The following is a 25,767-nucleotide window of genomic DNA, read 5'->3' as shown; positions in this document are numbered from 1 at the left end:
GTAAACTGTTTTATAATCCACCACTAACATGAATCAAAAAAAAAAAATTGTGTCGTTCAGTTTTGAACATGGGTATTATTCAGCAACCGTATACTAATTTCAGTATGAGACTGATGGCATTGTAATTCTGTCAGAGACAACAAAGGACTTGGAAGACCAGTTGAAGGGAATAGAAAGTATCTTGAAAGGAGGATATAAGATGAACATGAACGAAAGCAAAACGAGGATAATGCAATGTAGTCGAATTAAGTCGGGTGATGCTGATGGAATTAGGTTAGGAAATGAGGCACTTGAAGTAGTAAATCAGTTTTGCTATTTGGGGAGCAAAATAACTGATGACGGTCGAAATAGAGAGGATATGTTTCGTAAGTAGAGCGGTAGTGCAACCATGCGAGAGAAAACGCAAATGCCAACAAAAAACGCAAAGAACTGTATGTAGTAACTTATTTACATAAAAAACTAGACGTAAACTGTTTTATAATCCACCACTAACATGAATCAAAAAAAAAAAATTGTGTCGTTCAGTTTTGAACATGGGTATTATTCAGCAACCGTATACTAATTTCAGTATGAGACTGAACAGCCAACAGGTCGCACATAAACGTCACGTACATTCACCTAGCTTTTCACACCTCCAAGAGGTTTCTTCATCAGAATGAACAGTTGCTAAATCGTAAAATTACACTGCTAAAAATCAATAGTCAGAATTTGGGGCAACTATGTTCATGTCAAAAGTAAAACAAAACGTTGCAACCTTTGCCTCGTGAACCCAGCTGGGAACTTCAGAGTCAAGAGTCCGAAACGGCCATTCGAAACAAATAATTCCAGTAAACATGGGCTGTAAAATGCATACGTTAACAGCTATCTTCGACACTTTGAAACAAATATCATCTAGTACAAGCTCTTAGGTTTCCATATTTTGAGATAAGTTACCATGGACCAAAACAAAGAAATTTATCTGGAAAACATGGACTACTTTTAGAGGTATGAGCACTATTGTCTTGTGCTGAACAAGTGTTGATAGCTTTTACGGTAATCGTTTTAGTGCCCGCGTTTACTTGACTTTCGCTTCTAGTATCGTGACTTTCAACTGTATGCTTTTATGGCATTAATTAAGACTCACAGTCTATAGATAGGTTACACAAGAGAAATGAAATGTTATGGTAATGGGAGAGAAATTACGAGAAAAAAATAGTTCAAATGGCTCTGAGCACTATGCGACTTAACTTCTGAACTAATTAAACCTAACTAACATCCATGCCCGAGGCAGGATTCTAACTTACAACCGTAGCGGTCGCTCGGTTCCAGACTGTAGCGCGTACAACCGCACGGCCACTCCGGCCGGCAATTACGAGAAGATCATGGTAGTGTAGGACATATGATACTGCGAGAAGGATCTGAGAAAGCACTGAAAGACTTGAGTGGCAACAAAGCCCCCCGGAGAAGAGAGTTTCCCTCAGAATTACTGAGGCCTTTGTAAGAGTCAGGCACGACAAAACTATTTCATCTGGTGTCAAATGACACAGTCAAAATACTCAGAGACTTTTAGAACACTTCAATAATTCCAATTCCAAACAAGGCAGGAGCAGAGAGGCGTGAATATAAAAGAGTTGTCAATTTAACAAGTCCTGTTTGCAAAATACTGGCATTAATCATTTGCAGAAGACTTCAAAATCTGGTAGATGCCGACCTCAGGGAAGATCCGTTTGGATTCCGGAGAGGTGTCGGAACACCCAAGGCAATACTGATGCTAAGTTCTCCAGCACATAATATAAGGAAAGGCAGGCCCACGTTCGTAGGATTTGTAGACTCAGAGACAGTCTTAGACAATGGTGCCTGAAATGCATTGTTTGAAGTTTTGAAGGTATAGACATAACGTGCAGGGGGCCAAATGCTATTCACTACTCGTTGAGAAACCAGACGGCAGTTATAAGAGTCAAGGGGAATGAAAGAAAGCAGTGGTTGAGCAGGGAGTGAGACAAGTTTCTAGTCTATCGCCCATATAATTCAGTCTGCACACTCAGCAAGCAATAAAGGAAGTAAAGGAGAAATTTGTTAGGGAATTAAAATTCAGAGAGAAGATATAAAAACTTTACGGTTATAATATTGCAATTCTGTCAGAGACGGCAAAGGACTGACAACAGCAGTTGAAGGGAATGGACGGCGAATTGAAAAGGAGTTATAAAACGTCAACAGAAGTAACAGAAGGGAAACGGAATGTAGTGGAAATAAATCGTGCGATGCTGAGGGAATTAGAAGCAAAATGACTGATTGATTGTTGAAGTAGAGCAGACTGGCAATAGATGGAAAGCATTTTTGGAAATAGAGGAATATGTTGTAAGCGTAGGCTTCTGCGGCCGTTGTCACTGTGAATTCTTCTGGACTGTTGTAAGCAATGGCAGTACATAAAATGGTTCGGCGTTTCGGCCTCTATTGCAAACGGCCTTCCTTCTGACTTTGTGCTGAGCTAGACTGCTGAATGAGAGAGATTTTAGATCTTATATACAATGCGGTCAACAGCCCAGAGGAATTTTATTACGCAGTAATCTTTTATCATGAAATATAAATTTAAGTGTTAGGAAGACATTTCTGAAGGTGTTTGTGTGGAGTGAGCGATAGGCATGTCAGATAAGAAGAGAAAGTGTGCTGCTGCAGAAGAATACTGGAGATCAGACAGGTAGATTGAGTAACTAATAAAGGGGTAGTGAGTCAGATTGGGGAAACAAGAAATTTATGACACGACTCGATTGAAGGGTGGGATCGGTTAGTAGGAGTCGCTTGAGGCATGAGTATTGTCTTGCGTTTAGTTTTTCGTATTGTTACACAACATTAGTGGGAAGCTTAAATTGTTGACAGTAGAGCAGTGAGGGAGCTGCGTTTTGTTTGTTTTTATTTTTTTTCCCCGGCTGACGCGACGCGCACGCGCGCTGAGGCCGTATGCGGCTCGCATCCGGCCGTACTTCATACGCCTACGCATACGCCTCCCACGCCGGCGGCCATTGTTTTAATTGCAGTGGCCGCCGTGATTGGCGAGTGGCGCTGCGATCTGTAATTGCGGGCCAGGGCAGGTTGGGGGGCCTGGGATTATTAAATTAACAGCGGGGCGCTGCTAGCAGCTGCTCCGGCAGGCGAAGTGCAGCCGCCTCTCCCAGACACACACACACACACACACACACACACACACACACACACACACACAGTTGGCTCGCCAACCACACATCACATCTGCTACGGCTCGTCAGAAAGAGGCCGGGTAAGTGCGAGTAGGACTTAATTATGTGTGTAGACAGTTCACCGATTCCTGTTAGCAGCATCGATACTGAAAAGATAACAAAATACGCTGAATAGCCAGAGAACCCTGTACACCTACCTAATATCGTGTAGGGCTCTCGTAAGCACGGAGAAGTGCCGCAACACAACGTGGTATGGATTGAATTAATGTCTGGAGTCAATTGATACCATGAAGCCTGCAATGGTAGACGGCATAAAATTTCCACTCTGCAGTGGAGTGTGCGCTGATATGAAACTTGCTGGCAGATTAAAACTGTGTGCCTGACCGAGACTCGAACTCGGGACCTTTCCCTTTCGCGGGCAAGTGCTCTACCAACTGAGCTACCCAAGCACGACTCACGACCGCCCTCGCAGCGTACACTCCGCTGCAGAGTGAAAATTTCATTCTAGAAACATCCCACAGGCTGTGGCTAATCCATGTCTCCGCAGTATCCTTTCTTTCAGGAGTGCTAGTTCTGCAAGGTTCGCAGGAGAGCTTCTGTGAAGTTTGGAAGGTAGGAGGCGAGGTACTGGTAGACGACCAACATGTTGTCCTTTGGGCATGCAGTCCCCTCCTCCCGTCCGTAACGGCAACCGACATCACGGCCGAAATTTGTTTGGGATGTTATTTACTGAACGGTGCTGATTTTTTCGAACTGACACTTAAGACTTCATAGCTATCCCAGAGAAATGGTACACGAACGCGTGGTGTTGGTGGTGATGACGATACTGATGATGATGATGACGGCGGCTGCTGTCGAAACGCCATCTGCTTCCGTGGCTGCCAAACCAGAGCCGGCCCGTGGTGCACGGGCTGTGGTTCGCCTGCCGGGACCCCCTGGTGCCGTCAGAGGCGCGCCTAATACCCGACTTCCCGGAAGTCGCCGCTGCTCCTTAATTCCACGTCACTCGGGCACTCTTTGTCCCGTACACACATCACCCGCTACTTAGGCGCCTCTGTAACCTGCCTAATGGTCCGTTCGTGGGGGCCTGAATGAGGGCAGCTGATAAAATAGCGATATATCGAACCTTATTTCCAAAAAAAAGTATCGATGTGCACTGCTCCAAAGAAACTAGTATAGGCATGTGTATTCAAATACAGAGATATGTAAACAGACAGAATATGGCGCTGCAGTCGGCAACGCCTATGTAAGACAACAAGTTCTTCGATCGTTTACTGCTGGTACAGTGGCAGGTTATCAAGATTTAAGTGAGTTTGAACGTGGCTCAGAAATGGTTCAAATGGCTCTGAGCGCTATGGGACTTAACCTCTGAGGTCACCAGCCCCCTACTTAAACCTAACTATCCTAAGGACATCACACACATCGATGCCCGAGGCAGGATTCGAACCTGCGACCGTAGTGGTCTCGCGGTTCCAACCTGTAGCGCCTAGAACCGCTCGGCATACCGGCCGGCGCGCGGGATTAGCCGAGCGGGCTCCAGTCCTGGACTGTGCGGCTGGTCCCGGCGGAGGTTCGAGTCCTCCCTTTGGCATGGGTGTGTGTGTTCGTCCTTAGTATAATTTAGGTTAAGTAGTGTGTAAGCTCAGGGACTGATGACCTTAGCAGTTAAGGCCCGTAAGATCTCTCTCACATTTCAACATTTGGCCACCGGTCGGCCTTTGAACGTGGTGTTACAGTCGGCGCACTAGGGACTCCGAGGTAGCTATGAAGGGATTTTCCAGCATGACCATTTCACGGTTGTACCGTGAACATCAGCAATCCGGTTGAACGTCAAATCGCCGACATCGTAGCGGCTGGAAAAAGATCCTGCAAGGACGGAAGCGACGACGGGAGGAGAGAGCGGGTAACGCGCCACAAGTGCAGCGCTTCCGCAGACCGGTGCAGATTGCAGTGCTGGGCCATCAGCAAGTGTCAGCGTGCGAAGCGTTCCACGGGACGTCATAGGTATGGGCTGTCGGAGCCGAAGCCCAGTCGCGTATCCTTGATGACGGCAGGACACAAAGCTATACGCCTCGCAGGGGCCCGTCAACACCGACAGTGGACTGTTGATGACTGGAAACATGTTACCTGGTCGGGGGAGTCTTGTCTGAAACTATATCGAGCGGGTGCACGTGTACGGGTATGGAGACAACCTCACGAATCCATGTCCCCTGCATGTGTGCAAGGGCCTGTAATGGTGTGAGCCGTGTGCAGTTGGTGTGATGTGGGACGCCTGATACGTCTAGACACGACTCTGACAGGTGACACCTACGTAAGCATCCTGTCTGATCACCTGCATCCATTCGTGTCCATTGTGCATTCCGACGGACTTGGACAGGACATTGCTACGTCTCACTAATCCAGGATCGCTACAGAGTGGCTCCAGGAACAGCCTTCTGTGTTTAAACACTTCCGCTGGCCACCAAGCTCCCCAGTCATGAAAATTATTGATGATATCTGGGATGCCTAGCAACGTGCTGTTCAGAAGAGATCTCCATCCCCTCGTACTCTCACGGATTTATGGACAGCGCTGCAGGATTCACGGTGTCAATTCCCTCCAGCACTACTTCAGACTTTACTCGAGTCCAAGTCACTTCGTGTGGCGGCACTTCCGCGTGCTCGCGGGGGCCCTACACGATATTAGGCAGGTGTACCGGTTTCTTTTTTTTTTTTTGGCTTTTCAGTGTATATGTCGCCGATATTTTTCCCCGACGTCTATCTATATCCGAATCCCGCTCCAGTTACTTCCGGGTCCGGGTGCTGACGAGTCCTCTCCATTTGGCTCGGTCCTCCCACCACTTTTCCTCCTCCACTTGCTGCCAGGTCACACCTCTCCTTTCTACAGATATTCTCACTCCCATTTTCCACCGTGTTCTTGGGCGCCCTCTAGGTCTTTTCCCATCCGTCTTTAGTTCTTCCTTAATTTTGGGGAGTTGGTTCAAATGGCTCTGAGCACTATGGGACTCAACTTCGGAGGTCATTAGTCCCCTAGAGCTTAGAACTAGTTAAACCTTGCTAACCTAAGGACATCGCGCACATCCATGCCCGAGGCAGGATTCTAACCTGAGACCGTAGCGGTCTCGCGGTTCCAGACTGCAGCGCCTAGAACCGCACGGACACTTCGACCGGCTTTTGGGGAGTCTCTTCCCATGCATCCTTTTAACATGCCCATACCATCTTAATCTCTTTCTTTCAATCGTTCTAATCTTTCTAATCTCTACATTCCTTACTCTGTCCATTATTGTTTATCCCTTAACTGCTCTGAGAAATTTCATTTCCCCTGCTTGCAGTCTGCTCCAGTCCCTTTCTGTCATTGTCCATGTTTCTCCACCATAGGTGTCAATAGGGATGTAAGAAAACTTATACATAAGGAGTTTTTCTCTTTCTGAAACTTCATTATTCCAAATCAGGTATTTTATTGTTTGGTAGAAATTCCTCCCTTCTGTAACCTCCTATTAATTTCGTTAGTTATTCTTCCATCCCTAGATATTTCACTCCCTAAAGAAGAGAAACTTTCTACCATTTTGAGGCATTCTCCATTCAAGATAATATTTCCGTTGATCCCTTTCTCTCTTCCAAATACCATTACTTCACTCTTATATTTATTTTCCCCGACATGTCGATATCAAAACGACGACACCGAGTGCCCATATTTTTATTTTATATTATATTGTTTACAATTTTCGGTTAATATTTGAAGCTGGCTTTTTTTTAATTTTAGTAGTACATAATTTTACTTTCGTCGTGTAAAAGAGTCTTACTACTTTTTGAGCTTTCAAGTCTGTGTTATGCAAGTATAGGTGCCAGAGAGAAGAGCTCCGAATGAACTGTGTGGGTTGGGGTGGCGGGTGAATGGAATAATAAGATACCCGATGTGAAGAAATAGCACACCAGTTGCGTTAAAAAACAATTTTTGGCGTACGTAGTGTGTTATTTCTTCACGTCGGCGTCCTTCAAAAACGGCTGTTGGGACTGATTAACAATGACACGACTGGTGTTTGCGATCACGAGCACAAATGCTGTCTTAATCGGCCCTCGGCGCTACCAACGTTTAATTTCGACACTATGGTTGCTATGTCGCCGGCGTTGGGAGAAATGAAAGTAAGAGGGAAGGCGACATGAAGTGTTCCGGAAAAATTCGATATGTGGCGAATCCGAAGGACGGACCCATCTGACACCTTCTATTGTGGCACTTGCAGTTACCATTGGTCATCGCCAAGCATGAACGTTGCCAGCTTTCCCCCTTCAATTTTGCTCTACGGGCTATAGGCAAGTTGTACAGAATACATGTTGTTGTTGTTGTTGTTGTTGTTGTTGTTGTTGTTGTGGTTTTCAGTCCTGAGACTGGTTTGATGCAGCTCTCCATGCTACTCTATCCTGTGCAAGCTTGTTCATCTCGCAGTACCTACTGCAACCTACATCCTTCTCAATCTGGTTAGTGTATTCATCTCTTGTTCTCCCTCTACGATTTTTACCCTCCACGCTGCCCTCCAATACTAAATTGGTGATCCCTTGATGCCTTAGAACATGTCCCACCAACCGATCCCTTCTTCTGGTCAAGTTGTGCCACAAACTCCTCCTCAATCCTATTCAATACCTCCTCATTACTTATGTGATCTATCCATCTAATCTTCAGCATTCTTCTGTAGCACCACATTTCGAAAGCTTCTATTCTCTTCTTGTCCAAACTATTTATCGCCCATATTTCGCTTCCATACATGGCTACACTCCATACAAATACTTTCAGAAACGACTTCCTGACACTTTAATCAATACTCGATGTTAACAAATTTCTCTTCTTCAGAAAAGCTTTCCTAATAACTCAATACTTAAGTCCACAGCTTTAAAACCGCCAGTATATTTACTATGTGGAGCCGATATTTTTATACGCCGTACACCGACATTTTACCCATCGATATATAAATAAATTTTTTTAGTATATCGAGAGCTGATAATGATATTATTTTACGAGGACTATAAAATAATGAATGATCATAATTTTCTTTTGACGACATACCTTCACTCATCCTCATAATTTTGGTGGTCGTTCTCAGTCTCCCATGAGTGCGATGCACTTGTCCCAGCGTTTCTGCCAGTCTTCTAATAAGTGCTGGAAACCATTTTTTGAGAGGTCCTTCAAAATCGCCTCCCCAGCCCTCAGCACTGCTTCTGATGACTGATAATGCCTCCCACGAAGGCGTTTCTTCACGTTAGGCAGTGGGAAAAAGTCAGACAGGGCTAAATCCGGACTGTAGGGTGGGTGGGGGACGCACTTGACGTTGATTTTTCCCAGATACTCAGCAACAACACTGGCAATATGCGGCCGCACAATTCTTGGTGCAGCATCCAGCATACTTCCCGGAAGTGTGGTCTTTTGCGCCTGATATGGACTTGCGCAACGTTTTCAGGAGGACCTTGTATTATTGCCCAGTTACTGTCGTGTGTTCAGGTACAACACGGCGATAAACCATTCCACGAACATCATAGAATGAGAAGATCATAACTTTCCCAGCAGAAGCAACCAGTTTTGCTTTTTTGGGGGTTGCTGATGAAGGAGATTTCCAGAGGTTTTCTGTTTGTTCTCAGTATCAAAATCATGTATCCAGGTCTCATCAGCAGAGACTACAGATCTTCCTCCAACATCAACTTTAACTGCTTCCAGACCCGCACGCTAATGTCCTGTTGTTCGGGAGCCGACAGTCTTGGAACGCATCGCGCACAATCACGTGTCATATGTAATTTTTCTGTCACCAACGTGCGGGTGGCACCGCAGTGAAATGTTGAGTATTTCAGAAAGTGCTCATTTGTCACAATGACAGCAGCAGTGTTGATGTTTTCTTCCGTAGGATCAGTAACTGGAGCACCAGGTCCACCTACCTTCAAAATTGACTCTCTCCCCTCTTCAAACATTTTAAACCACCTTCGAGCTGTGCTACAGGGAAGAACAGACTCATCGTATCGGCCTCGGTGGATGATTTATTGGGATCAAGGCTGAATTTTAAACCTGCATATTGTGCATCGCGTCTTACCTCCACTGCAGCGTAGACGATAATGATCACATCTGACCTTGCCTGCCTCTCGCAGACTGGAACCAAGAGTCCCAATAATGAAATTACTACGGCGTGTTAGTTGCACATTAAGCCAACAGAATATCATAAGATTAAATTTTAGTGCGAGAAAGTATGACCACAAAAAAAAAATTATGATCATTCTCTACTGAACGGCCCATACATTGATGGACCGTAGACGCAACGTTGTTGTCAGTTTTCCTCCCGTACAGCGAAAGTGGAGAGATCGTCGTGACACCTCTGTTATGTGTGGTTAATGCAGTGGTATGCATTGCCTTCTGCATCCTCATGTCGACGATGAGCGCCGATTCTTCCGGCTTTAGAGGCAGTTCCCCACCCCTAAGACAACCTCTTTCCACTACTCCGACGACTTTGACGAGGCGACTTCATGCGCTGGAAGTCTTTGGTCACCAATGCTGATTACTAATCAGCCTCTCGCAGCCGGGAGCCAGGAGTCGCAGCAATGAAACTGCTAAGCTAACAGAATGTCATAATATTAAATTTCAACGCTAGAAATTATGACCGTAAAAAAAAGATCATTCTTTATTGATTAGCCCTCGTAAAATGTCGATGTATCGGATAGTCGATATTTTTTAAAAAATACCAGCAGTCCTAGCGTGCACAGTGCGAGACGAGCCCCTGCACATGTTGCGGGCCTGGTGGGCGAGCGGCTGGAACCTGGAGAACTGGAGGCCGTAAGTCCGTGCTGGGCGGGACCGGGGAGCGCCTAATGCGACCGATTAGCGTCTGCCGTGATGGACGCCGTCGCAGGGACGTCAGTCAGGCACCGCCCCACCGAAATGGCCGGCCGCGGCGAGTGCAGCATCCAGAGCCCTCGGGTACAACACCAGCCAGCAGACCGGCCACGCGGGCAACTAGCGTATCCATCTTACTCTGCGTACACAATACACGAGGGACGACACAGTCACATAATAGATTATGTGATCAAAACTATCCTGACATCCCCAAAAACATACGTTTTCCATATTAGCTGCATCGTGCTGCCACCTCAGACAGCAGAATGGGGCGCTGACATCGAACGTGAAGATAGACGTAAACTGCCCCGACAAAGCCTAAGAACCGGCTCCAAATGACGGCTCTAACACTGTATTACAACCTCCGAAGTATTGCTCAACACGGTTCAAATGGCTCTGAGCACTATGGGACTTAAAATCTGAGGCCATCACTCCCCTAGAACTCAGAACTACTTAAACCTAACTGACCTAATGACATCACACACATCAATGCCCGACGGAGACTGTAGCGCCTAGAACCGCTCGGTCACTCCGGCCGGCTTCGTTTGCAGAGAATGGGTGTACAGAGTGTAAGCGATAACTGTTTACAACCTACCACAGTGGCGTGGGTCGAGTCTAGACGAAGAAACTGGTACATGACAATAGGGTCTTTCGGGCAGGAAAGCGACCTCAAATCGGCCTGTAAAAGTGAGTTAAGTTACAGCACATGCGCGCTGCGCCACGTTTTGGAATATCGTTTCGCCCTCTTAAGTCTCTGGCTTAGTCGTACACTTACAGATTGTAAAACTGACATTTGTGTATATTTTATTTTACACTTAAAATTAACAGATGGTGTGCTTTGTCTGGAATTCTTAATAAGAGGCGACTCTGACTGTAATGGGTAGTTAGTATCCAGTTGGGAATGTAATTAGTTTCTCGACAACATGTTCAAAAGTCTTTTCCGTCTCAGGAATGGCTAACTTACTGATGTTAATAAGGGATGCTGCCGTAAGACGAGGAGAGGAGATTCGACATCTGCAGCAGAACAGGTACCTTTTGTAGGCGAATTTGAGGATGCTTCCCGGCTCGATAGTGTCCCTGGATCAAACTGTTCGTCTCAGTGTCCTCGCAAACAGTTACCGTATAGAGCCCATACATCGGGGTGCTGTGGTGATTGAAATGAGCGACAGTTGGATGAATGTGATGTGTGATGGCGTCGGTCACGATTCTCGACGGTGTTCTTTATGATGGTAGTGACATGTTTCTTGACGAAGTTGGCAGACCTGGCGCTGAGTCCGGACTACTGTTCATTGTGATGGTAGTGACATGTTTCTTGACGAAGTTGGCAGACCTGGCGCTCAGTCCGGACTACTGTTCATTGTGATGGTACTGACATGTTTCTTGACGAAGTTGGCAGACCTGGCGCTCAGTCCGGACTACTGTTCATTATGATGGTACTGACATGTTTCTTGACGAAGTTGGCAGACCTGGCGCTCAGTCCGGACTACTGTTCATTGTGGTGGTAGTGACATGTTTCTTGACGAAGTTGGCAAACCTGGCGCTCAGTCCGGACTACTGTTCATTATGATGGTACTGACATGTTTCTTGACGAAGTTGGCAGACCTGGCGCTCAGTCCGGACTACTGTTCATTGTGATGGTAGTGACATGTTTCTTGACGAAGTTGGCAGACCTGGCGCTGAGTCCGGACTACTGTTCATTATGATGGTACTGACATGTTTCTTGACGAAGTTGGCAGACCTGGCGCTCAGTCCGGACTACTGTTCATTGTGATGGTAGTGACATGTTTCTTGACGAAGTTGGCAGACCTGGCGCTCAGTCCGGACTACTGTTCATTGTGATGGTAGTGACATGTTTCTTGACGAAGTTGGCAGACCTGGCGCTCAGTCCGGACTACTGTTCATTGTGATGGTAGTGACATGTTTCTTGACGAAGTTGGCAGACCTGGCGCTCAGTCCGGACTACTGTTCATTATGATGGTACTGACATGTTTCTTGACGAAGTTGGCAGGCCTGGCGCTGAGTCCGGACTACTGTTCATTGTGATGGTACTGACATGTTTCTTGACGATGTTGGCAGACCTGGCGCTGAGTCCGGACTACTGTTCATTATGATGGTACTGACATGTTTCTTGACGAAGTTGGCAGACCTGGCGCTCAGTCCGGACTACTGTTCATTGTGATGGTAGTGACATGTTTCTTGACGATGTTGGCAGGCCTGGCGCTGAGTCCCGACTACCTGGCGCCGCGGTCGCTCACGGAGCTGCCAGCCGCCTCCACCGTGGCCAGCGCCGAGTTCGCCTTCTCGCTGGACGGTGAGTATAGCCCCTAACCTGCCTACCTCACCTTACTTACTACTCTGGTGTGCGAAACTTAGGGACTGAAGAAAAAAGCACTCTCGGTCGCTGTGTTAAAATTTTGTATAATTCGCCAGTGGCGTGTTTAACCGTTATTTAGGCATCTCCAAATTGGCTGATATTTGGTAGCAATGGGTACACGAGATGTTGTTGTTGTTGTGGTCCTCAGTCCAGAGACTGGTTTGATGCAGCACTCCATGCTACCCTGTCCTGTGCAAGCTTCTTCATCTCCCAGTACCTACTGCAACCTACATCCTTCTGAATCTGCTTAGTGTATTCATCTCTTCCTCTCCGATTTTTACCCTTCATGTTGCCCTCCAATGCTAAATTTGTGATTTCTTGATGCCTCAGAACGTGTCCTACCAACCGGTCCCTTCTTCTAGTCAAGATATGCCACAAACTTCTCTTCTCCCCAATCCTATTCAATACTTCTTCATTAGTTATGTGATCTACTCATCTAATCTTCAGCATTCTTCTGTAGCACCACATTTCGAAAGCTTCTATTCTCTTCCTGTCCAACCTATTTATCGTCCATGTTTCAGTTCCATACATGGCTACACTAAATAAAAATACTTTTAGAGACGACTTCCTGACACTTAAATCTATACTCGATGTTAACAAATTTGTGTTCTTCAGAAACGCTTTCCTTGCCAGTGCCAGTCTACATTTTATATCCTCTCTACTTCGACCATCATCAGTTTCCTGTAATTTGAAAAGAAGTAATAAAATGAACTCTAACATGGAAAGGAATCGTTTCCGGACACGTGTCCACATAACATCTTTTCTTTATTTGTGTGTGAGGAATGTCTCCTGAAAGTTTGGCCGTACCTTTTTGTAACACCATGTATAAAACAATGATGCATCGAGGTTTGACATCTGCAGGAGATGTGAAAAAGATAAAAGTTAACTACAGTGAAAACGAACGTACGGAAAGTGACCCAAGGAGTAACTGTGTGGGACAAAAGAAGAAATGTGTAGATAACAGATCAGTGTGGCATACCAGATTAACGAATGAAGACATGGAAAAGGAGAGTTTGGGTGGAAAGGATGGGCCTCGCAAGACGAGGAGAAATGTTTAAATCTGGACGACCACAAAGGGAAATGACTACCCAGACGGCTGCCCAAAGATGAGACAGCAGTTGGTCCAGTACTTCGACAGAATGTGGCAGATAAACAAATTGTGTGTGTGTGTGTGTGTGTGTGTGTGTGTGTGTGTGTGTGTGTGTGTGTGTGTTTCTGCGGGAGCGATGTGCCGTGCTGCGATGTGCGCGGAGCAGACTGCCACCGTCGCCCCCTATCTTTGGTGCCTGAAGCAGCTGGCTGGAAGGCGGTCCTGCGTGGTGTTGCAGGTTCGCGGCTGACGAGCCCGCGGCCGGGCAGTCTGCGCCAGAGCCGGAAGCGCGCGCTGTCCTCGTCGCCGTACTCGGACTCGTTCGACATCAACTCGATGATCCGCTTCTCGCCCAACTCGCTGGCCTCCATCGTCAACGGCGCCGGCAGCCGCTCCTCCAGCGCCAGCGGCAGCTACGGGCACCTCTCCGCCGGTGAGTAACACTAACATCATGACCACCCCCTCAATAACTTGTTTGCCCATCTTTGGAACGAACTACCGGGTGATCAGGAAGTCAGTGTAAAGTTGAAAACTGTGGTATTTCGATATCTGATAATCCGGTATATCGATATTTTCCAACGGCGCTAGTTGAGCTACAGGGAGGTGCGTTAAGTGATGTAAGGGGAAATCCCCAGACACTGTGCACAGGTGCGGGTGAGAGACTGATAAGGAGGAGGTGTAGGCGTGAACCAGTCCGTCCGTGGTGGCCCCGAGGGCTGAGGCAGCCAGGAGTAGGCTGAAGGCCACGAGCCTCTGGCCCTGGCTGAGGATAACAGGTCCGTCACCGTGAAACGATGATGGGTGAGTCGAGGAAGGAGCAGCTCAGAGCGTCTTCAGTTCCTGCAGCGGAGCCGTGGAAACTGCGGCTGATTACCTCTAGCCTGACAGCTTCGTTTCCCACCCTTGGAACATTCCGACCTCGTGCTCCATCTCTAATGACCTCGACGTGGATGGGATGTACAACCCCTAGGTCCAGTCCTCTCTTTCCATTTTGGACACTCGTAACTCTCTCTGGCACCAGATCGTGTCATACTCAAACTGTTTCATAAAACACTCAAAAAAATACGCAATATACAACTATAACACTAATTTCTGATGGCACGGTCCCTCTGCCCCTTACGAACTGAGTCACGTTAGTATCATAAGCCCGTATAGTCAACTTTCGTAATGTGGACACACAGGAAAGAAGGATAGAGCGTTTGCATTCAAGCAGGAGGTCCCGGGTTCGAGTCCCGGTCGGGGCACGCATTTTCAGCTGTCCACATCGAGGTATATCAACAACACCTTTCACCAGCTGAGGTTTTCAGTTAGTCATCATTTACATAGGAAAGAGTTGGTGAGGTTCTGGAACGTATGGACAGGGATGTGGAATGGTACCGAGGCAGAGGCACATCCATCTGCGATAGGTTCGTCTGTTCAGGACCCGTGGTGCGATCAGCCGAATCGAGATGGTCCCACAAATTCAGGACTGGGTTTAAATACGGAGAGTCTGGTGGCCAGAGGAGTACAGTAAACTTATCCAGGTGCCCTTCAAACCACACACGTTCGCTGAGAGTTGTGTCACACGTTGCATTGTCCTGACAGTAGATACCATCGTGCTGAGGAAAATACAAAGTCCGCGTAGGGGTGGACGTGATTCCCAAATGTAGATGCATACTTACGTTGATCCATTGCGCCTTCCAGAATGACGAAATCAGCCAGACATTGCCACGAAAACACTGTACTGGGGGCTGGACCCTTCTGACGATTGTTGCACGGACGTACACGCCAATGGCCATCCGTCCAAGCGAAAATAAAACATTGTTCATCTGAAACAGCCACCCGTCACCACTCGGTGGACATCAGTTGCCCACCGACGCCAGTCAGTACGTGTGCGCGAACCGGGTACCTGCTGCAGATGCCCGTATTCAACGACCTTCGCTGAACAGTCGTCGATGAGACACTGTCCCTAGCCGCTCAATTCATCTGGACAGTCAGTCGCTTGATAGTTGCACATCTGTTCGACCGTACGTACACATCTCCTCCACCGCCATTCAACCCGCTGTCCGCCCCTGGTAGCTGAGTGGTCCGTGCGACAGACTGTCAATCCTAAGGGCCCGGGTTTGATTCCCGGCTGGGGTCGGAGACTTTCTCCGCTCAGGGACTGGGTGTTGTATCGTTATCATTTCATCCCCATCGACGCGCAAGTCGCCGAAGTGGCGTCAAATCGAGACTTGCACCAGGCGAGCGGTCTACCCGACGGGAGGTCCTTGTCAGACATCATCATCATTCACCCCGGTCATCTCTGACCTGTGGTGCACTACAGTTTCCTCGGTTCCGGTTTTGCACAGAATCATTTTCCCACTCACAGTATCCTTCAACTGCAGTGCCATGTGTAGACTTTCCAGACTTAGCCGTTTTGAAAATTCTTCCATCCTTGGCCCGATAGCTGACGTACCCTTTTGGACGTCAGATAAGTTGCTCCGTTCCCACATTACGACAACAATTGCACTGCTGGCCATTCCGACCCCGACATATCCCCTCCACTGCTACAGTTCAATTCTTTTACCTTGGCGGTTCGCGCATGCCAGCCCAGACCCAGGAGACAGCTGCGTTGCCAGTTGTACGCGCCGAGAGAAGCAGCGCCATAGTATAGTATAGTTCGCAGACTTACGTTTAGGGGGGAGCGCGCAGTTTATGAAGTAAAGCCACCACGGCCGCATTAACCCTTCCGCTGCTACAGAGACGTGCTCCCCGCATTCTGCGATGTGCGCGTTTGGTTATCATTGCGCTGCTCGCCTGTGCAGACACATGGTGTTTCGACTGCTTTGACACACTTTATCATTCGATTTCATAAAAACTATTTGGCCCAAAAATTTGATTTTTACACATCTTCTTGACTCATACCTTCCCCCCATCAATGACTTAATTTTGTTTCAATGTTCAACGCAGTTATTGTGCAGCATTATAGATGTAGTAAACCACTGCACGAAATTTTGAAGAGTTTGCAGAGGTAAAAGTCCACAGCGTATACTTTCCATATGGTCGACTTCAGTTGCCACTATAAATTTCAAAAAATTACATTCAAACGAATAAAATTCATGCACTTCGATATTGTTTGTAAATAAAGAAAATATTAAGCACCAAAGAAGGTTTGAACTCGGAACCTTTCACTTGGCAGCCATTCACTTTAAGCACTACTCTATCGCAGCTCGTTATTTGATGTGTCACGCGGAGGACTTCAAAATGTCACGCAAAATACCGACAAACATTGTTGCTATAACTATAAATTACTCACGTTTCGTCGAAGTACAATACGAAATAAACAATTACCGCTGTTCTTTATTGCGAAAAAGCGGTTAGTGAGAATGATACGAACACCTTTCCTTGCTATCACCTGAATTAGGAGGCTTATTGCTTGTTTGGTTTAATTAATTAATAGAATATGAAACAGTTGGTTTAAAGATTGCTTTTTCCAAACTTTCTATAAAAGAAAGTGAGCTATCGAGACACTGCTTTTGTTCAATTACTTTATTTATGACTGAACGTTTCTAAAACTGAAGACACTCGTCCGTGCTCTGCTCTGCAGTCGAGCTCTGGCAGCGTCGTTCTCTGTTCATTGGCTGACTGTGTTTTGTGACGTCAGATGCGCAGAACGAGCCTAAACTCGGCCGCCGTCGTAAATGACGTGCACCTTAGTGCTGGTTCAAAAGGCTCTGAGCACCATGGGACTTAACTTCTGAGGTCATCAGTCCCCTAGAACTACTTAACCCTAACTAACCTAAGGACGTCACACAAATCCGTGCCCGAGGCAGGATTCGAACCTGCGACCGTAGCTGTCGCGCGGTTCCAGACAGTAGCGCCCGGAAAAGCTCGGTCACACCGGCCGGCTGCCAATGCTGCCACCCTTCATGTGAGAGTTGTTGTTGCTGGCTGAAGTCGATCATAGGAGGTGGTCACATTAATGTAGAAAAAGTGTTGGCGAAAGAGTAGAAATGGAGGGGTGCCACAGCGGACTGCTGCTGCCTCGCAGGCGCCATGAGCCCCGCGGTGGGGCTGCACCCGTCGGCGAGCGCGCAGCTGCAGCAGCTGCAGGCGCACCTGCTGCGCTCGGGCGCGCTGCTGCCGCCGCCCGTGCTGCCGCCGCCGCACCCGCACGCCCACGCGCACGCGCACGCCCACGCGCAGGCGCTCTTCGGGCTGCACGCGGCCGCCGCCGCCCAGCACCACCACCACCAGCACCAGCAGCACCAGCAGCACCACCAGAACCACTCGGCACCCAGCACGCCCACGCCACCCGCCGCCGTCGCCAAAGTAGAGGTACGTGTGTGCCCGCGCCAGCAGCTCTGCAGCGAGCACTGTGCACTGGTCGCTCCAACACGGCAAGCCACCACACCACTCCCATATCAAATAACTTCTTTTTCTTAACTTCTGGCCCGCTTACGGCCCTATAGACAGTAACAGGCATTTATAGTGCAGTGGGCGAATCAGCAGTTAACAACTTACTAATATGGCGACCCTGTCAGGGCTCCCATTTGTCAAATGAGAGCCCTGGTATGGTCGCCAAATTAGCCCGCTCATTCATCCACAGCAATAAAAAACCTGTTATTAAATTGGTTGTAAAACGTTGTTGTTGTGGTCTTCAGTCCTGACACTGGTTTGATGCACCTCTCCGTGCTACTCTATCCTGTGCAAGCTTCATCATCTCTCAGTACCTACTCCAGCCTACATCCTTCTGAATCTGGTTAGTGTATTCATCTCTTGGTCTCCCTCTACAATTATTATCCTCCACGCTGCACTCCAAAGCTAAATTTGTGATCCGTTAATGCCTCAGAACATGTCCTACCAACCGATCCCTTCTTCTAGTCAAGTTGTGCCACTAACTCCTCTTCTCCCCAATTTTATTCAATACCTTCTCATTAGTTATGTGATCTACCCATCTAATCTTCAGCGTTCTTCTGTAGCACCACATTTCGAAAGCCTCTATTCTCTTCTTGTCCATTTTCTGTCGTCCATGTTTCACTTCCGTACATGGCTACACTCCATATAAATACTTTCAGAAAAGACTTCCTGACACCTAAATCGATACTCGATGTTAACAAATTTCTCTTCTTCAGAAGCGCTTTCCTTGCCAGTGCCAGTCTACATTCTATATCCTCTACTTCGACCATCATCAGTTATTTTGCTCCCCAAATAGCAAAACTCCGTAGCTACTTTAAGTGTCCCATTTCCTAATCTAATTCCCTCAACATCAACCGACTTAATTCGACTACATTCCATTATTCTCGTTTTGCTTTTGTTGATGTTCGTCTTATATCCTTCTTTCAAGACACTGTCCATTCCGTTCAACTGCTCTCCCAAGTCCTTTGCTGTCTCTGACAGAATTACAATGTCATCGGCGAACCTCAGAGTTTTTAGTTCTTCTCCATGGATTTCAATACATACTCCGAATTTTTCAGCAGTTAACAACTTACTAATATGGCTACTGTGTCAGAGCTGCTATTTGTCAAATGACGGCCCAGATTTTGTCGCCTGATTAGCCTGCTGATTCATCCACTGCAATAAAAAACCTGTAATTAAATTGGTTGCAAAACGACAGTATCTTAATTCAGGCCAGACATGTAAGATGTTTGACTGCAGCTTCATTTATTTTTTTAAATCCGTCTTCAGACTGGTTTGATGCAGTAACCATAATTTAATCTCCTGTAACCTACTGTCTTCCCCCCCCCCCCCCCCCCTTTCCCTCCTCAAGCTTTTACCCTGTGCAGCCCTTGTAGTACCACGCAAGTTGTTGCCTGATGTTTCAACACGTATCCTGTCATACCGTCCCTTCTCCTTGTTAGTGTTCTCTATGCAGAGTTCTTGAGTTCTTCACTTTTCCAAATGTCATCAGCCCACATAACCTCTCAACATCTTTCTCTAACACCGCATCTCAAACGCTTCGATTCTCTTCTTTTCCAGATTGTTGTAATTCTTTTCCATACGATGCTGCACTCCGTACGTAAATTTCTGCCTGAAATAGTCGGTATTTCACAGTGGTAGATTTCTGTTGGACAGGAATGCCCTCCTTGTCTATTCTAATCTGCTTTTTATGTCCTTGCTTCATTCTTTATAACTCATTTTGCTTCCTAGGTGGATTAATGCTTTCACTTGTTCTACTTCGGAGTCATGATTTTGATGTTAAATTTACCGCTAGTCTCATATCTGGTACACTACTTTCATTTTTCTTCTGTTTATTCAAGATCATTATTCCATAGTCATTAAACTGTTCATTCCACTCGACAAGGCTAAATGCACCCTGGACGGATGAACATAGGGAAGGAGTTCAGTACCACAGTAATGTTTGCTAATGAGTGTATTGTGTTCAAAGATTTAGAGATCAGTACGCTCTAGTAACATTATTCCTTCCCACACCGTAACACCTGGATCACCAAAACGATCATGTTGGACCCTTACATGATGAAATTCAAGAGCACGTAATGCATCCCAGGAACAACTGCGAACACGAACATTTTGATGGTGCTGGTGCAACGTTGCGTGGACCTCCTGATCTGGACATCTTTGAACACGCCATACCAACGAGTCGATGTTATTGTAGCACTGTTCCTTCATGTGTGTCTTTTCGATGGTACATTTCTCTCTGACTTCATTTTTACGGATGACATTGCGGGACCGCATAGAATAGAACAGATGAAGGAACTCCTGGGGTTAGAGGATATTTCCCGAAAGGACTGACCTGACTGCTCATCTGACTTAAATCCCAGGAGTGTGTGGGATGCATTGGGTTCAAATGGCTCGAGCACTATGGGACTTAACATGTGAGGTCATCAGTCCCCTAGAACTTAGAACTACTTAAACCTAACTAACCTAAGGACATCACACACATCCATGCCCGAGGCAGGATTCGAACCTGCGACCATAGTGGTCGCGCGGTTCCGGACTGTAGTGCCTATAGTCGCTCGGCCACAGCGGCCGGCAAGATGCGTTGGGAAGACGCCCACATGCACCATCTACCATCCAGCAGTTGTCACCCACACAAGTGAAGGAATAGAATGCCGCGTCACGTGATCTCCTTACTGACCTTCTGTCCGGCATGGAAGCACGTTGCAGAGCATGCATTACCGTCCGTGGTGATCACACACACTATTAAGAAACACTTCCCACCAATTGTAATGTCTTCGGGACCACCATAAATCGCCATGGCTTCAGCGTAATTATTGTCTTTGAATGAAAGTGTCACTTCTGTTGGTCTCTTGCGTTTTTGTTTCAGTTAGCTTCTGTGCTACAATGTAGCTGTTCTTTCTCTGTATGGTCCAATATTTATGCAGCTGTATTACCTGGCCACGACCCATCAACCGGAAGCTATCTCCATTATTAAGTTTTTTTCACCAGCCTATATGCAACAATACGTATCGATTATTAATTATTTGGGCTTTCTTATTTGTCGGTGACCTCTCCACTAGCGCGCACGTCTGCCTCCCAGTGTGCGATTAGCCCGAACAGAGTTGTCGCATTAGAGCCCGGAGTCAGAATCGTGAGGATCACGGTTCAGATCCATGCCTGGCCATCCAGATTAAGGTTTTCTGTGATTTCCTTACATTGCTTCAGGCAAATGCCAGGGTGCTTCCTTTGAAAGGTCATCGCCAGTTACCTTCCCCATCCTCGGACCTTTCCCAGCTCATGCTCCGTCTCTAATGACCTCGATGTGAATGGGTCGTAGAACCCCGATCTCCATTCGTCCATGTTCGTGTCGGCATCTCTCGACCTGCCCATCTACATCTGGCTCCCCATCCACTTACAATACTCACCAGTACCTCTCTCTGATGTGCATGTCCCGACCTCCGAAACCGCACCCAGGTCCCTGTCCACCTACAATACTCACCAGTAGGCGCAGTGGTTACTACACTGGACTCGCATTCGGGAGGACGACGGTTCAATACCGTCTCCGGCCTTCCTGATTTAGGTTTCCCGTGATTTCCCTAAATCGTTTCAGGCAAATGCCGGGATGGTTCCTTCCAAATCCTTCCCTCTCTAATGACCTCGTTGTCGACGGGACTTTAAACACTAACCACCACCACCACCACCACCACCACCACCACCACCACCAGTACCTCTCTCTGATGTGCACCTCTCGACCTCCCAAACCGCACCCGGCTCCCCGCCCACCTACAATACTCACCAGTACCTCCCTCTGACCTGCATTTCTCGACCTTCCCGACCACGGCCAGTGACCGCACCCCGTGTCGCGCAGGCCCCCAGCGAGAAGCTGCGCTGCGAGGCCTCCGGCGTCAGCGTGGTGGAGGCGGACACCAGCTCGTCGTCGACGCCTCTCCAGCACCAGCAGCACCAGGCGCGCCACGCGCGGCCCGCGGCGCGCATCAAGCGGGAGCCCGCCTCCGCCGCGCCCGCCTCCGCCGCCCCCGCCGTCTCGACCAGCCAGCAGGCGCTGTCGGTGGCGGCGCTGGCGGCGGCCGACGCCGACCTGGGCGTCGACGAGCCGGCGGACTTCATCGAGACGCACTGCCACTGGCGCGACTGCGGCACCGAGTTCCCCACGCAGGACGACCTCGTCAAGGTGAGTCGACCACCGCGCCAGTCGGAAGCTACTGTGAGGCCGTCGGCACACGGGCCACGCTGTCCAACGTGAACGCTCAGCGTGCCGAGTTCAGCGTGCTGCTGGACGACTCGTGGGCCCCAGTGCGGTGTACGCGGTCGCAACGCACTCCAGCGGCAGTTGAGCGACGTTCCCAATTCGAAGATGACATTGTTCACTCAATGGGCGCGCGTAAAATCCCCACGTTAGCTCTATTACATCGCACATTTCCTGCATCGTCCACGAAAAGGAAAGTACCACGTCTAATCAGTTAGGACACAGGCTTATAAAAGTTCAATTACAAAAAGTGCCGTACAAATTTGGAATACTTCTCCGCATAAGATAAACATCATTCCCACATTTTAGTAAAACCCTGAGGTCAGTCTTACGTGATCACTGTTCCTACCCAGTAGCAGAATCTTTGCAACATGTGAATTACGAAGCGTAAAAGAAAAGGCAGCAAAATATCTTTATACAAGTAGTCAAGCTGTCCTGTAGATTAAGCCAATCGAACAAAGTCACCCCTCAAAAAAAGGTGAACTTATATTTACATAACATCAAATATTGTAGTGCATACTTACATTAAACTAATAATGAAGTATCAGAACCTAATAAAAAAGCGAATGTCAGGAAAAAAGATTTAGAAGTGACAAGGCGCGAACCACCGCCTCATCAATCAACTCCATTTGGACATTAATGCTACTCATTGCGCTGTACCAACAACACCCCTTTGCCTACTCAACACTGTATTTTACCTTATGCTGAAAACCTTAATCGTAAATATGTTCCAAATTGAAATTTAATTATAACAAGTTGTAAGAAGAACTATGCGTTTAGGGTGGATCTTCAGTGTGTTGCTGCTTTCAAATAGCCAGTCTCGTAATACGCAAGTTACAATAATTCTTTTGCCACGAATATGATGTTTCTCATTGTTTTATTGTGAGGAATCACACAACTAACCACGTATTTTCCAGTGATTCTCAATTTGCCGGTGCTCAGAAATGGCATATATACGTATAGGCTTGAAATAAACGCCAGTATGGAGCCCAACAACTCTGCACTGAAGGGAGACGGCGTGTGTGTGACGTAGGTGGCGTTGTGCCATCTCATTGGTCAACGCTCAAAAGCACGCTCAGAATATCTGACTTGCCAGATATTGCTCTGCACTCCCGAACGTGCTATTCCACGCTGTGACGCTCAACGTTCGGATGCACGGTCCGTGTGTCGACGGTTTAAGACTTGCGTCCAGTTGGACGTCCTCGATCAGGTGGAGATGACAGACCGGTCTGTTGCGTAGCTCGAGGTCTACGTTAGTTTTAGGTGATAAAGCGGTTGCGAGATGGCGATACCGACGTATGTGACTGAAAAATTAAAAAATAAAAGTTAGTACACGTGGAAGGCCGCGGAAGGCAACGTGGTTTCTAATCGGATGACGGCACGTGCTACCCGGGGGATACTAGATGTGCTCAACATCACAGGCCTTGCGGTCTGGCGTGCTCTCGTTCTGCTGTAGTGTAGTAGTGCGTTTACTTTGTGTCCCTTCATTTTTATTTCAAACGGAGTGGTCACGAGACAAAATTTTCCAGCTCATGTCGCTCTGAGGAGTGCCTGTGGAATCTACGTTGCGCAGGTTACAAAACTACTAAAATCAAACGTGGGTCATTACAAAAGGTTGCTGCGGCGCTTGTCACCTGCAGCAGTGACGTGGACAAAAAAATTAAGTCTCTCTTGTCTCAGTACCGACGAGACAAAAGAGAAATAGAGGAAAGTGAAAAATGTGGATGTGGTACTGACACGATTTACGAAACGAAGTGGTTTGGATTTAAATATTTACGTTTCCTGGATGATACGGAACTATTTGGAACTACTTGAGATATGGCTGGCTTTGATAGGAGTCTCCTGATGCCAGAAAACGAAGAGTAACAGCAAGTCTTTGGTTCACAGGGATTGCTTTTCTGAAATTTGTGACTTTCCTTGAAACAACTGGTCGTCTAATATTCAACAACATTTCAAAATCTGACGGCGACATCCTATTGAAGCTGCGAAAGCCAGAGCAGTCTTCCAAATTCAGCTCCCGCCATGTCTTCTATAGTATGTTTTGGTCCTCCGACGACGACTACATCGTTTTCTTCGTCTGTGTATTTCGTTAAGTATTATTAATGCAGCACCAAATCACATTAATTCTTCCTCTTCACTTGACACAGCGTATCTCTTGATATGAATACACAAAGTATCCTGTCAGTTCACCGCAGCAGACTATGCGAATACGTAGAAATGTTGGTCGCTGGTATAAACGGGAATGCGAACAATGTTGCCAACATGTTGAGGGACCAACTTGCACACAATGTTCCGAACAAAAATATGTTCTGAGCTCAATGTAAATGCGCCTTAACGTGCCCTACAAGACGTGCAACAGATTCTCTGACCAGCACGATCTTCGTACTCGACTTCAGTTGAGCACATGTATCGTGGAACGAGAAGTGAGCTGTGCGACTCGTCAACCGACAACTCTTACAGAGCCGCGCGAACAGGTTGTGGCAAACCAATCCCAGGACAGTACTCGCCATCTGTACCATCGACTCGAAGCCAGAGTCAGCGCCTGCATTGCTGCCCGATCAGGCCACACCGCGTACCAATATGGGTGTTTCGCCGCGGGTCGATGCCTGGAACCTCAGAACTGCTTGTTCTATTGATCTGTAAATGTAATAATTTCATATACCCCATGTGTACTGTTGCAACAGTAAATCTTGAGTTAATTGGAAACCTCTTAAAAGGTTGTACTATTTTTTTTTCTGGCATTATATGTTGCAAAGCAGTTTCAATTTTCTGGGTCTCGGTTGACAAAAAATGACGCCGCTGAACGTATAAATCCGAGCATAAGTAATTACACCCACTAAAAGCTTTTGTGCAGTAACAATTAATGGTTTGCAGGATTTACTAGCGTGCTAGTGAAGTCCACTTATATTAGTCCTCGAAAAGACAATATTCCAGGTTTTAGTGAACGGTGTTGGTAAGTCAATGAATGAATGAAGGCTCAGGGTAGATAGACACGAACCTGCACGATTTTGCTACAATATTTATATCCAATCTTGACTACGGGAGAAATATATTTGGATCACCATAGGATGAACTTTGTAAGATTATTTTACCGTATGCTCTTAATGCCGCGTTTAGTTATCCTCTCCCACTTCTTAAATACTTGCATTTTTATTCCTAGTTTTCCGTTTTTGTTTTTAAACATACTTTTTTATGTCTGAAAAATAAATAAAATTGTGGACGTAAGAAGCTAATTATTTACAGTTGCATATTTTAGTGTATTTAGTGCATTCTTGGTAATCACAAAATACGTTTTAATCCAGAGTTAAATTGGCATGTCTTAGGAGTTTTAAGAGCCATTGAAATATGTGATCTGGGGAATCCAAAATGGACCAAAAAGTGTTTTAGGCCCTAGTTTGTTCAACTTTCCCCTTCAGTTCCCCTTTGGTCTATATCCTACCCTATAATCTAAATGAACAAACTTATCTATGAAACAAGAATTTTATCGAAAATGTTACAAATTTTCTCCTGCACACAGAACTCATCAAAAGATGAAATAAGCTTCTAAACAACCCACTTTAGGATTTATACTAGTTATATTTCTTAATTTACTTTTGTACTAATTATTTAAAGTAATTATATATATCAATTTTACGTATC

General features: G+C 46.8%; 1 protein-coding gene across 3 annotated transcripts in view; it reads left to right on the top strand.

The window, feature by feature from the left end:
• Positions 1-25,767, top strand: part of LOC126293373 (transcriptional activator cubitus interruptus) — a 1,766,542-nt gene that overhangs the window by 1,684,831 nt on the left and 55,944 nt on the right. For all 3 annotated transcript variants that reach the window (XM_049986575.1, XM_049986574.1, XM_049986573.1), the window contains 4 exons: positions 12,248-12,346; positions 13,738-13,932; positions 17,512-17,798; positions 21,730-22,053. In XM_049986575.1, coding sequence (XP_049842532.1) covers positions 12,248-12,346; positions 13,738-13,932; positions 17,512-17,798; positions 21,730-22,053 — 905 coding nt within the window. The remainder of the gene's footprint in view (positions 1-12,247; positions 12,347-13,737; positions 13,933-17,511; positions 17,799-21,729; positions 22,054-25,767) is intronic.

The sequence above is a fragment of the Schistocerca gregaria genome, chromosome 10 (assembly GCF_023897955.1).
Source record: "Schistocerca gregaria isolate iqSchGreg1 chromosome 10, iqSchGreg1.2, whole genome shotgun sequence".
NCBI classification, from domain to species: domain Eukaryota; kingdom Metazoa; phylum Arthropoda; class Insecta; order Orthoptera; family Acrididae; genus Schistocerca; species Schistocerca gregaria.
Note: the sequence above shows the minus strand (reverse complement) of the source record. Positions and strands in the feature narration are given on the sequence as shown.